The 12,757-nt window shown below is 37.4% G+C and overlaps 1 protein-coding gene across 2 annotated transcripts in view; it reads left to right on the top strand.

Moving 5' to 3' along the window:
• Positions 1-12,753, top strand: part of LOC127454517 (low-density lipoprotein receptor class A domain-containing protein 4-like) — an 80,456-nt gene extending 67,703 nt beyond the window's left edge. For both annotated transcript variants that reach the window (XM_051721809.1, XM_051721810.1), the window contains 2 exons: positions 2,254-2,304; positions 10,769-12,753. In XM_051721809.1, the coding sequence (XP_051577769.1) occupies positions 2,254-2,304; positions 10,769-11,320 (603 nt within the window). In that variant the 3' untranslated portion in view covers positions 11,321-12,753. The remainder of the gene's footprint in view (positions 1-2,253; positions 2,305-10,768) is intronic.
• Positions 12,754-12,757: the final 4 nt, after the last annotated feature.

A 12,757-nucleotide genomic window follows, 5' to 3' on the forward strand; every position in this document is an offset into this window, starting at 1 on the left:
CAGTTGAACACCTTGAGGTTCCCATACTGAATGTCTGCGTTGCATGAAACACAAATCTCTAATGTTGAATAGATGAGCAATTTTTCACCTGCTGTGTCATCTGTGTTCAGTATATCTTATGCGGGTAAGCTTTTATCTTCGAAAAGAACATTATGGTACTTTACAGTTTTAGGAGTGCTTTGTGCAGCGGGACCTAAAAGTCTTTCCAGTGATGAGAGTATTGTTGTTTACTTCTGGAAAGGCCTCCTTTGTGTCTTATCCAAAATAACTTGCAGCAGTGCTGTGAACTGATGAGAGAGAACATAACATGTGTGGGTGCCTCATATCACCAGAGGGAGGATTTTCGGTATGGTTGTGCAGTTTATAACCAAAGTGGATGAGCTCTGAGGTGCTCATGTGGGCGACACAAGTTCATATTTTGCTTGTGACATTACCCAATACAGTTCTCCCCTCTTCTCCCCACCTTTTCCAGATTTGCAGTCATTATGAAATTAAGTGAAGGGTTTTCACAGTCATGGACAATTTGGAAATAAAAGGTAATTTGAACATTTTGATTTCCAGACTTGTTCATGGAAATTTCTAGAGTGAAAATAATTATTACTAGTTAGGTTCAGCTCTAAGATATTTTATTGGCTCGAAATTAATTTTTGCGAGTACAGTCACTATCGCTTAAGTGTTTTGGGGTTTTTTTTCTTCTTTTTTTTTCAATCCTTATGCAGTAATCACAAGCAACTGGAAAAGACGTGGAAATAGCAAGAAAATGAATTGGTCAGAATAGCGTGGGAATCCTGAAAGTGTCAATAAGGGACCTTTTGGAACACCTTTGGTAAAACCAGACAAACTCTGGAACACCATATCTGATGGAATACTGAATGTTGCACTAGGACATTTTACATCTTACTGGATGCACTACATTTCATTAAAAAGCTATGCATTTTTTCTTCAGAAAGGCAGTGTGTTTTGGAAGACACAATGACAGCGTTCCTCAGAGACCAGGGCATGTTGATTACATTCAGCAGTTCTGTCTAGACGCCAGTCAAACTCAGACACGCACAGACCACTGCAGCACCCGGGAGAGACTGCTAAATGACTGAGACTTTATATTTTCATTCATGAGGGAACATGAGGGGGAGTCACTCTCCATTTTTTTATTTTGTATTGGCATGGATGGATGATGGCACAGAGCATTATTAGGGTTTAACAAATGGGCTCTGTCTGATTTAGGTTCTTTTGGGGGGTTTTGTCTGTTCTTCTCAAGAACATTTTGTTCTTCTGATTTGAAGTGAATGGCATTGATTTTTTTTTTCTTGTTTAAAATGTAATTCACGCCATTTTAAATAGTTTGATGATATCAGACCATTGGTGATATGTTCATTTATGGCAGTGGGTGACGTATTTTTAGTATATGTTATAAATGTATAATATATATATATATATATATATATATATATATATAAACACACACACACACACACACACACACTACCGGTCAAAAGTTTAGGGTCACTTACTCATTCTTTATTATTATTATTTTTCGCATTTTAGAATAATAAAGTCATCAGAACTATGGAAGAACAGAAATGGAACTATGGGAATTGTGTTGTGACCAAAAAAAAAAATAAAATAAACTGTGTTTTATTTTAGCATCTTCAAAGTAGTCACCCTTTGCCTAGAATTTGCAGACATGTACTCTTGACATTTTCTCAACCAACTTCTTGAGGTATCACCCTGGGATGCTTTTTAAACAGTATTGAAGGAGTTCCCATCTATGTTGGGCACTTATTGGCTGCTTTTCTTTATTATTTGGTCCAAGTCATCAATTTCAAAAACTTTTTTTTATTTTTTTTATAAAATGTTTGTTTTGTAATGAAATAAATTCATACGGTGGCACAATTATATTTTTGCCTACAAAACTAATTTCAAGCATTTAAGCATACACCTTCAAATCAAAAGGTTTTTAAGATCATGAGAACATTTCAGTCAAGTGACCCCAAACTTTTGAACGGCAGTGTGTGTGTATATATATATATATATATATATATATATATATATATATATATATATATATATATATATAAAATCGAGGTTCCCCGCAGGGTCTTTGAATTGATTATCAGTTGTTAATTTAATAATATTGAATAATCTATTTAGAATATTATTATTTAAATGTTTGATATATGTGGTAGATTATGCTCAGCCTAAAATTCAATTGAATGACTAACATATCTGTCTATTTTTCCTGCTTGTTTGCAGGAGGGTTCTTTGTGGCCATCAGATAATGGACTGAGACAAGGGGCATCTGAGGTAAGCTATTTGTGTGTGTGTGTGTGTGTGTGTGTGTGTGTGTGTGTGTGTGTGTGTGTGTGTGGGCAGGTTTAAGTGGTTTACGAGGACCTTTTTTTTAGGTTACAAACTGGTAATTACAAGGGTATTATACAATAAATGTGGTTTATGAGGACATTTCTAGTGTCCCCATAATTAAAATAGCTTAAAAAAACATTCTAAACGATGTTTTATTGAAAATGTAAAAATGCAGAACGTTTTTTGTGAGGGTTTGGTTTAGGGTTAGTGTTAGGGGATGGAATCTATAGTTTGTACAGTATAAAAATCTATGGAGAGTCCTCATAATGATAGCTGCACCAATATGTGTGTGTGTGTGTGTGTGTCTTCTGTCTGTGTCTGTAGTCTAAGGACAATGCTTAAAGGGTTTGAAGGGCCATGTTTGTAATCTAAGGGCCATGCTTGTAACAAAGAGTAGTCTCCTCAAGTGTGTGTGTTGTTTCTGTGCCTGTGTGTGTGTGAGTTTTCTCTCAGTAGGCATGTGTGAGGAAGGATACATCTCTGTTAATGTGCATGTGAATGATAGCACTTAAAATATAGTGTGTGGAGAGAACAAATGCATATACTGTATATTCATTGTTTGTGTGTGTGGGGGGGGTTGTCTCTTACTGGGATGCAGCCTCTCAGCGGTTCATTAATCGCTCACCCTCCTCTGGCAGCGTCTAGACAGCCATCTGAGAGGCCAGACACTCGGGGTCTATCTGCGTAAATTGCCTCTCATCAGCCTCAAACTCACTAATGTAAACGTGGCCCATGCAGTAATGAGGCTGATTTCATCGGCTAACTGACATGCAGATTTCACTCAAATTAATGATATTTTATCAGCTGTACATTAGCATACTAATGTCTGAACTGGGAACTGTTTAACTTTGGGGCCCTGGTGAGTTTATATGAAAATGGGAGAGTGGTCATTATTTATCTTCATGATAATGGCATGAGTAGAATATCATTATTCTAAAAGCCACACAGTTTTTTGCTTAAAGATATACCAGTAAAAAAAAAAAATGTATGTAGTTCTAGCTGAGAATCCAGACTCTTTCTCATTCATTCTTTCTTGTGTGGTATATAGAGCTGCCCCTGACCAAAGATTTTCCTAGTCGACTAGTTGTCGCTCATTTATGATATTAATTTAATTACTTATATATATATATTTTGGGGGGCATCAGAAAATGGTTTGAGTTCCAGGGCTGAGAAAGAATGTTATAACTAACATTGCTAATACTGTTCTACATTACAGACTTACTAATTATTACTTATTCAATTATTAATTATAATTATTATTATTCAGATTATTACTAAACCGTAATAATGAGCCTTTAAAATATAAATTTTACAAGCACATGCACGAAGCGATGCGTAATGATTCTGAATGTGTCGGAAAAACCAGCAAGGAGACTGTCTGAACATTTTGTTAATTTATAGAGTGAAATGTACATTGGGGTTGTGCCAACAGACGATGATCTCGGGGATCGACGATGGTCAGAGTGATCGCCAATAGCTGATGCCTTTGACGACGTCAAGCCGATAGGCTATTTGGATAATTTTCCCATTAATGATTTTAATTATTATAATTTAGGCTATTATTATTATCAAATTAATATTACAAATAATTTGCCCGTAGACACACAGACATGCGCTTGAAGAAACACACTTTATTATATTATTAAGAACAGATGACAGAAAAGCCATCTATGTGCATGTATGACATGCTGTTTGTACGGAGGCGTGCAGTCTTGTGGAAAACACGCATGTAAAAGTTTCTCACTCTCTTTGTTTCTGTCTTTTTTTCTTTTTTTTTTACAAGAATAGTATCATCAACAAGTGCTGTAAATGACCTCAGACATCTCAGCTCAGGAGGTGCTTTGAGTTCAATTCGCAGAGCAGTTCATTGTGAACGCAACTCTGCAGCAGACACATCTGTGATTAAATCATAAAATAATACAAAAACACGTTCACCTCGAACCATGATTTATATTTCAGTGATTAATATCATCATTATAATTATTATATTTACATTTATAATTGTTTTTATGTCTTCATTTGTGCAAGTAATTTTCCGCCTGAATGTTTAGACGGATACAGTGCATCCGGAAAGTATTCACAGCACTTCACTTTTTCCACATTTTGTTATGTTAAAGCCTTATTCCAAAATGGATTAAATTCATTATTTTCCTCAAAATTCTACAAACAATACCCCATAATGACAATGTGAAAGAAGTTTGTTTGAAATCTTTGCAAATTTATTAAAAATAAAAAACGAAAAACAAATCACATGTACATAAGTATTCACAGCCTTTGCCATGACTCTCAAAATTAAGCTCAGGTGCATCCTGTTTCCACTGATCATCCTTGAGATGTTTCTACAACTTGATTGGAGTCCACCTGTGGTAAATTCAATTGATTGGACATGATTTGGAAAGGTACACACCTGTCTATGTAAGGTCCCACAGGTAACAGTGCATGTCAGAGCACAAACCAAGCCATGAAGTCCAAAGAATTGTCTGTAGACCTCCGAGACAGGATTGTATCGAGGCACAGATCTGGGGAAGGGTACAGAAACATTTCTGCAGCATTGAAGGTCCCAATGAGCACAGTGGCCTCCATCATCCATAAATGGAAGAAGTTTGGAACCACCAGGACTCTTCCTAGAGCTGGCCGCCCGGCCAAACTGAGCGATCGGGGGAGAAGGGCCTTAGTCAGGGAGGTGACCAAGAACCCGATGGTCACTCTGACAGAGCTCCAGCGTTTCTCTGTGGAGAGAGGAGAACCTTCCAGAAGAACAACCATCTCTGCAGCACTCCACCAATCAGGCCTGTATGTTAAAGTGGCCAGACGGAAGCCACTCCTCAGTAAAAGGCACATGACAGCCCGCCTGGAGTTTGCCAAAAGGCACCTAAAGAACTCTCAGACCATGAGAAACAAAGATTGAACTTTTTGGCCTGAATGGCAAGCGTCATGTCTGGAGGAAACCAGGCACTGCTCATCACCTGGCCAATACCATCCCTACAGTGAAGCATGGTGGTGGCAGCATCATGCTGTGGGAATGTTTTTCAGCGGCAGGAACTGGGAGACTAGTCAGGATCGAGGGAAAGATGAATGCAGCAATGTACAGAGACATCCTTGATGAAAACCTGCTCCAGAGCGCTCTGGACCTCAGACTGGGGCGAAGGTTCATCTTCCAACAGGACAACGACCCTAAGCACACAGCCAAGATAACAAGATAATGTCCTTGAGTGGCCCAGCCAGAGCCCAGACTTGAACCTGATTGAACATCTCTGGAGAGATCTGAAAATGGCTGTGCACCGATGCTCCCCATCCAACCTGATGGAGTTTGAGAGGTCCTGCAAAGAAGAATGGGAGAAACTGCCCAAAAATAGGTGTGCCAAGCTTGTAGCATCATACTCAAAACGACTTGAGGCTGTAATTGGTGCCAAAGGTGCTTCAACATAGTATTGAGCAAAGGCTGTGAATACTTATGTACATGTGATTTTGTTTTTTTTCGTTTTTTTTTTTTTTTTTTTTTCGTTTTTTATTTTTAATACATTTGCAAAGATTTCAAACAAACTTCTTTCACATTGTCATTATGGGGTATTGTTTGTAGAATTTTGAGGAAAATAATGAATTTAATCCATTTTGGAATAAGGCTGTAACATAACAAAATGTGGAAAAAGTGAAGCGCTGTGAATACTTTCCGGATGCACTGTACTTGCCCGACGGTAAATGGAAAGGTGGTTACTTATATATATGTATGTATGTATATATATATGTGTGTGTGTGTGTGTGTGTGTGTGTGTGTGTGTGTGTGTGTGTGTGATGTGTGTATAATATATGTATAATTTTTTTGATCACTTCGTTATTTTAATTGCTTTTTCGTTTCGTTTGAATTTAGAAATGTACTTGATTTTAAGTTTTAAAATCACTAAAGCAAGAATATTCACCGATCCCTCAGCCCAGGGATTGCCGATGTAATTGGATATTGTGATTGATATATATATATATATATATATATCACACACACACACACACACACACACACACTGTATGTATTGTGAAGGAGGGAACAAAAATTATTTATTCATACACATGATGTATTTTCCCGGACAACGAAATACCTGACCGGTAGAGAATGCACAGATGAAGCAGGTTCTTTGCCAGAGAGATGTTGACAACTGTTGTAAAGCCATCTTTCGAAAAGTTGAACAACACACATTTTAATTTCACTTAATTTTTTTCCAGTTTCATTTGAATTTTTTGATAAAATAAATAAAAAATTTCAAAGTTTGAAATCAAGGTGTCTTGCTTTATTGTGTAGGCTTAACCCTAACCCTGCTTAACGAAAATTACCCCATAGTACCACCTTGCATCCAACCACCGGTTTCCTGTGGAGTTTATTTTTTTTATGTTTTATTTTTTGCAACTCTCCGACTAAGTTGCCAAGACTCTTCTCATCGACTAATGTTTGGTCATTAGTCCATAGTGGTACAGCTAGTTTTTTTTTTTTTTTTTGCCTTTTGAAGATCTGTCTTCATGTACACTACCGGTCAAAAGTTTAGGGTCACTTACTCATTCTTTATTATTATTATTATTTTTCACATTTAAGGATAATAGTAAAGTCATCAAAACTATGGAAGAACAGAAATGGAACTATAGGAATTGTGTTGTGACTAAAGAAATTCCAAAATAAATCAAAACTGTGTTTTATTTTAGCATCTTCAAGTAGCCACCCTTTGCCTAGAATTTGCAGACATGTACTCTTGACATTTTCTCAACCAACTTCTTGAGGTATCACTCTGGGATGCTTTTTAAACAGTATTGAAGGAGTTCCCATCTATGTTGGGCACTTATTGGCTGCTTTTCTTCTATTTGGTCCAAGTCATCCATTTCATATATATATATATATATATATATATATATATATATATTTAGTTTTGTAATGAAATATGTTGGCACAATTATATTTTTGTCTACAAAACTAATTTCAAACATTTAAGCATACACCTTCAAATCAAAAGGTTTTTAAGATCGTGAGAAACATTTCAGTCAAGTGACCCCAAACTTTTGAATGGCAGTGTATATGGAAATTTTGTATTTGCTCTAAAATGGCCTAAACAGCCATTGATTCAAAGTAGGTTTAATATGTTTAATGCAAGAAAGAAAATAATCAAGACATGTTTTCAGTGCTGTTCTCCACTTAATAAGCACAAAGATAAATTCTATTTTATGTTTATATGTACCAGTATAACAATAAATAGTAAGAAGTCAGAAGTTTACATACACTTAGGTTGAAGTCATTAAAACTCATTTTTTTAACCACTCTACAGATTTAATATTAGCAAACTATAGTTTTGGCAAGTAGTTTAGGACATCTACTTTGTGCATGACATAAGTAATTCTTCCAACAATTGTTTACAGACAGATTGTTTCTCTTTAAATTGACTATATAACAATTCCAGTGGGTCAGAAGTTTACATACACTAAGTTAACTGTGCTTTTAAGCAGCTTGTAAAATTCCAGAAAATAATGTCAAGCCTTTAGGCAATTACCCAATTAGCTTCTGACTGCTTAATTGGCTAATTGGAGTCAATTGGAAGTGTACCTGTGGATGTATTTTAAGGCCTACCTTCAAATTCAGTGCCTCTTTTCTTAACATCTTGGGAAAATCAAAAGAAATCAGCCAAGACTAGGTGGACCGCCACAAGTCTGGCTCATCCTTGGGAGCAATTTCCAAATGCCTGAAGGCAACACATTCATCTGTACAAACAATAGTGTGCAAGTATAAACACCATGGGACGACGCAGTCATTAGACCACTCAAGAAGGAGACACATTCTGTCTCCTAGAGATGAACGTAGTTTGGTGCGAAAAGTGCAAATCAATCCCAGAATAACAGCAAAGGACTTTGTGAAGATGCTGGAGGAAACAGGTAGACAAGTATCTATATCCACAGTAAAACGAGTCCTATATCGACATAACCTGAAAGGGTGCTCAGCAAGGAAGAAGCCACTGCTCCAAAAATGCCAGACTGTAGTTTGCAAGTGCACATGGGTACAAAGATCTTACTTTTTGGAGAAATGTCCTGGTCTAATGAAACAAAAATTGAACTGTTTGGCCATAATGACCATCGTTATGTTTGGAGGAAAAAGGGTGAGGCTTGCAATCCGAAGAACACCATCCCAACCGTTAAGCATGGGGGTGGCAGTATCATGTTGTGGGGGTGCTTTGCTGCAGGAGGGACTGGTTTACTTCACAAAATAGATGTAATAGAGGGGGTTAAGTATTGATTCTGTTTGTATATGTTCTTGCTTTTATGTGTTAACATAGGAATCAATAAAACAATGTTAATGTAAAAAAAAAAAAAAAATGTATGTAAACCTCTGACCCACTGGGAATGTGATGAAAGAAATAGAAGCTGAAATAAATAATTTCATATTTCACATTCTTAAAATAGTGATCTTAACTGACCATGTTATGTTAGGCATACCAGGCAATGTTATCTACGATTAATTATCATGACTTGTGAAAAACTGAGTTTAAGTGTATTTGGCTAAGGTGTATGTAAACTTCTGACTTCAACTGTATTTTCGACTAAAACTTTTTAAAGCATATAAAATGCCTTGCTGGCCCTCTCCGGAGGGATCATTTGAATGAATTGTTGAACCTGTGTTTTGAACCGATTCATTGAACAGGTTTGACAGTACTAGAAACCTGATTCATGGAAATTTGAATGAATCAAACTTTGCAACCCAGCAGCATTTTTGCTACTGTAAATATTCAGTATATCACTCAGCCCTAGGTTAAGCCTAGTCCTAGTGTAGGGCTGTTCAAATCTACTCCTGGAGGGCCACCATCCTGCAGAGTTTTGCTCTGACCCAAATCAAACACAACTGAACAAGCTAATCAATGTGCTAATGATTATTAAGAGCTAGGGCTGTGCTATTAATCTAAAAAATAATCAAGATTACAATTACAGCTGTCACGATTATATAATCGTGAATTGTGTCAATTACAGCATTCCATTTAGGTTAACTCTATTGCATAAAAATGGTCTATTTACAACATATATTTTTGGCCGTTGTGTGCATGAATTGAAAGGCAAATCTGACACTTTTAAAATAGTCTAAAGGCATATAAATAATGCTCACTATCTAAATACTTTCACACTTTCACAAATTCTGATTCAAGGTCAGTTGGTTGGAGGCCTAAAAATCTCACTTTACTAATAGAAGGAATGTAAAGGAACACAGTTCTGAAGTTTTTTTTATGCATAGCCTACTTGAAGTACATGACATGCAACTTCCCCACACAAAATCAGTATTTTAATGTAAATTCTATGAATCAAAATTAATAATGGCAATTACAATATCAAAGGAATGAATCAACAATTATGTTTTTCATCATAATCGGTTAGCTCTATTAAGAGCAAAGTTGGAACTAAACTCTGCAGGATGGTGACCCTGGTAGGGATGTCAAAAGTACTGGTACTTCTGGACGAAGTGTATACTAAAATTAAAAAGATACAATATGATCTAGGCAACGATACTTGACTGAGTAACAACTCATTTCAGTACCCGCGCTTTCTGACAGACAGAAAGCTTTCTTTTTTGTGCATGCTTATGAGCATGTGTGCTTTGCGAGTGCATGTGGCAAAAGAGATACACGCCTAAAAGGTTAAATACACTTTATAATTCATTCAAAATACCTGCCCGGTAATTGAATGATTTTAATAATTAAAAAAGTAACATTTGTGGCAAAGCAAATAGCAGAGAATTGACTGGGATTGTCACTTGTTGTGTCTGTGTTCATAGGTGCACGAGATACAGATTACATGAGAGATGACACATTTCTGTTAATTGTACTGTATCTTTCAAAATACCCTCTGATGTTCTTTTATTTATTTTCTTCATGCTATAAGTCAGAGAGAGAGAGAGAGAGAGAGAGCATTGTGCCACACCCCGTTTGAAAAGCCATCTACTGCGATCTGTCACACACAGCACTAAAGTTTATCAAAACAACCTTTACTATTTAAATTTAGTGATAAAATTGAAATAATTTAAAAGCTGAGACTAAAAGAGGGGTTTCTCTAAAAACTACTCCCAACTCATATTGAAGCACATCACATTTGTGGATATGTAGCTAATGGTAAAACCGTATAATACACAGTCTATATGCAATTTGGAAGAAAACACAACTATGTTTGTGTTCTGTGGGATAATCCTTTTTATTTTTTTTCAATAAACTTCAGTATATTTGGGCGGTGGGGGATCCGATGTTCCGCACGCTCTGATAACATCATAGGATTATTACATTATCCAACTTATTGCAAATCAATAACATGCAGTCCTACTGATCTTTTGTGGTATTTCATTGGGTCCTCTAAAACTGAGATGGCTTGTTCTCATTTTGTTCCTTCACTCTTTTTTCCTCTGCAGGTGGTTTATGCTCCTCAGCCAAGGGACCGTTTTACTGCTCCCACTTTCATGCAGCATAACCGCTTCAGACGTTTCCAGCCCACCTACCCATACCTGCAGCACGAGATCGATCTGCCACCCACCATCTCCCTGTCAGATGGAGAGGAACCGCCACCATACCAGGGCCCTTGCACACTGCAGTTGAGAGACCCTGAACAGCAGCTCGAGCTCAACAGAGAGTCTGTTCGTGCCCCACCCAACCGAACTATCTTTGACAGCGACCTTATCGACATGCACAGTTCAGGGGGTGGCGGAGGGCCGCGCCCTCCCAGTAGCAACTCTGGGATCAGTGCTGCCAGTTCCAGTACGCACGGACGCATGGAGGGTCCACCGCCCGCTTATAGTCAAGTCATTGGACAGCACTCAGGCATAGTACTTTACCTCCACCAGCACAGCAATAACCCGCCTGTCCCTGTCACTGTGCAGACTCCTCCCAGGTGCCGGACAGATCAGAGCAGCCCAGAGAGCACAATAGCATTGAGCAAGGACAGACAGAGGGAAGAGCTTGTTTGAGAGGGGTGGGGCTAGCACACGATTGGATATCACACTCACTCTCCACCCATAAAGAGAACAGGTTCACCTTCTAGACACTCCCGTGCACAACAGAGCTTTATGGGTCTTCACAACACAAGCAAAACCATTTGTCAAAAAAAATAACAAAGTGAAATTGAGCTTACTAAAGAATCATTTCTTTTTCTGTCAGACCAGCTGCGATAACACTGCGGTTTATGCACTGCCTGGAGTTTCCCACCTTTGTTGCTTTGTATTACTTGCATATAGCCTACAATTAAGAAAAATATTCTAGCACAAGACAGGCTTTTTGTTGTTGTCATTGTTTTTATTGGTTTTATCATTAAATCCCCCTCAAATGTCCCCTCCTACCCAAGCCACACGTGACACTAGCTGTGTGGATAAGAATTTCTTTTTTTAAAGACCTATATCTGTGCTACATGAACAAAACATAAATGTGGAAAAATGGTGGAAATCCAAATCCTGGTGCCAAGGTATACGTGGAAGGTGTCGTAGGGTGTTGACTGTCTTAAAGACTTGTTAAACACTTAAATCAAAAACCTTCTGTGAAATTTGCACTACTGTTAAAGTTATTCAGAGAAATTTGGGAAGGTGGGGTGATGTATGTGTTTACTGTTAGTACTGTTTGTTTTCATGTAGATCTGAGCATATGCTTTAATGCAGGCTTTCTATGGGAGGGAAGTGATCTTGTCTGTCTTGTCTGCACAAGAAAAATCTCTAATCCAGCCTAAAATAGCCTTTGTCTAAAAGAGGCACAGAATACAGAGAGTCTGCTCTACTCTCATCTATCCTCACCAGTGACACTTCAGCCACTTTCACAAACTCCAAGGTCAGTTGAAAGGAGGCCTAAAAATCTCACTTTACTAATAGAAGTGAACAGGTTTGACATGTTATAAGATGTGTAATTTATTCAAATGAAGTTCTGGAAAGAAGAGCGCACTGTAGCTGTGCGTACACTGTTCTCCATAAGCACGTTTTTTTCTTAAAGGGATGGTTTGAAAATTCAGACATCCTTTACTCATCCTCATGCTGTCAAACCTGTATGACTCTCTTCATTGTGTGGAACACAAAAGGAGATGTTATACAGAATGTTAGGACCTGGCAACCTCAATAACCATACACTTTCATTACATTCTGTATTTTGTTCCATACCATGAAAGTGAATGTTGAATGATGCTGTTGCATTGAAGAAAGGCATACAAGTTTGGAATGGCAAAAGGATGAGTAAATGATGACAGAATTTTCATTTTTGAGTAAACTAACCATGTTAACCCTCAAAACAAAAAACATTATTTATGAGCTAGAGTCTGTGAAGAAAATGACATCATTTTCAGAGGTTAAAGGTCAAAATTGTACCATTTCATTCCTTTTGCACCTTCTTCTGTGATTAAAAACTGAAATACTTTTTAAACAAACCTG

Source organism: Myxocyprinus asiaticus, chromosome 16, assembly GCF_019703515.2.
Source record: "Myxocyprinus asiaticus isolate MX2 ecotype Aquarium Trade chromosome 16, UBuf_Myxa_2, whole genome shotgun sequence".
NCBI lineage: Eukaryota > Metazoa > Chordata > Actinopteri > Cypriniformes > Catostomidae > Myxocyprinus > Myxocyprinus asiaticus.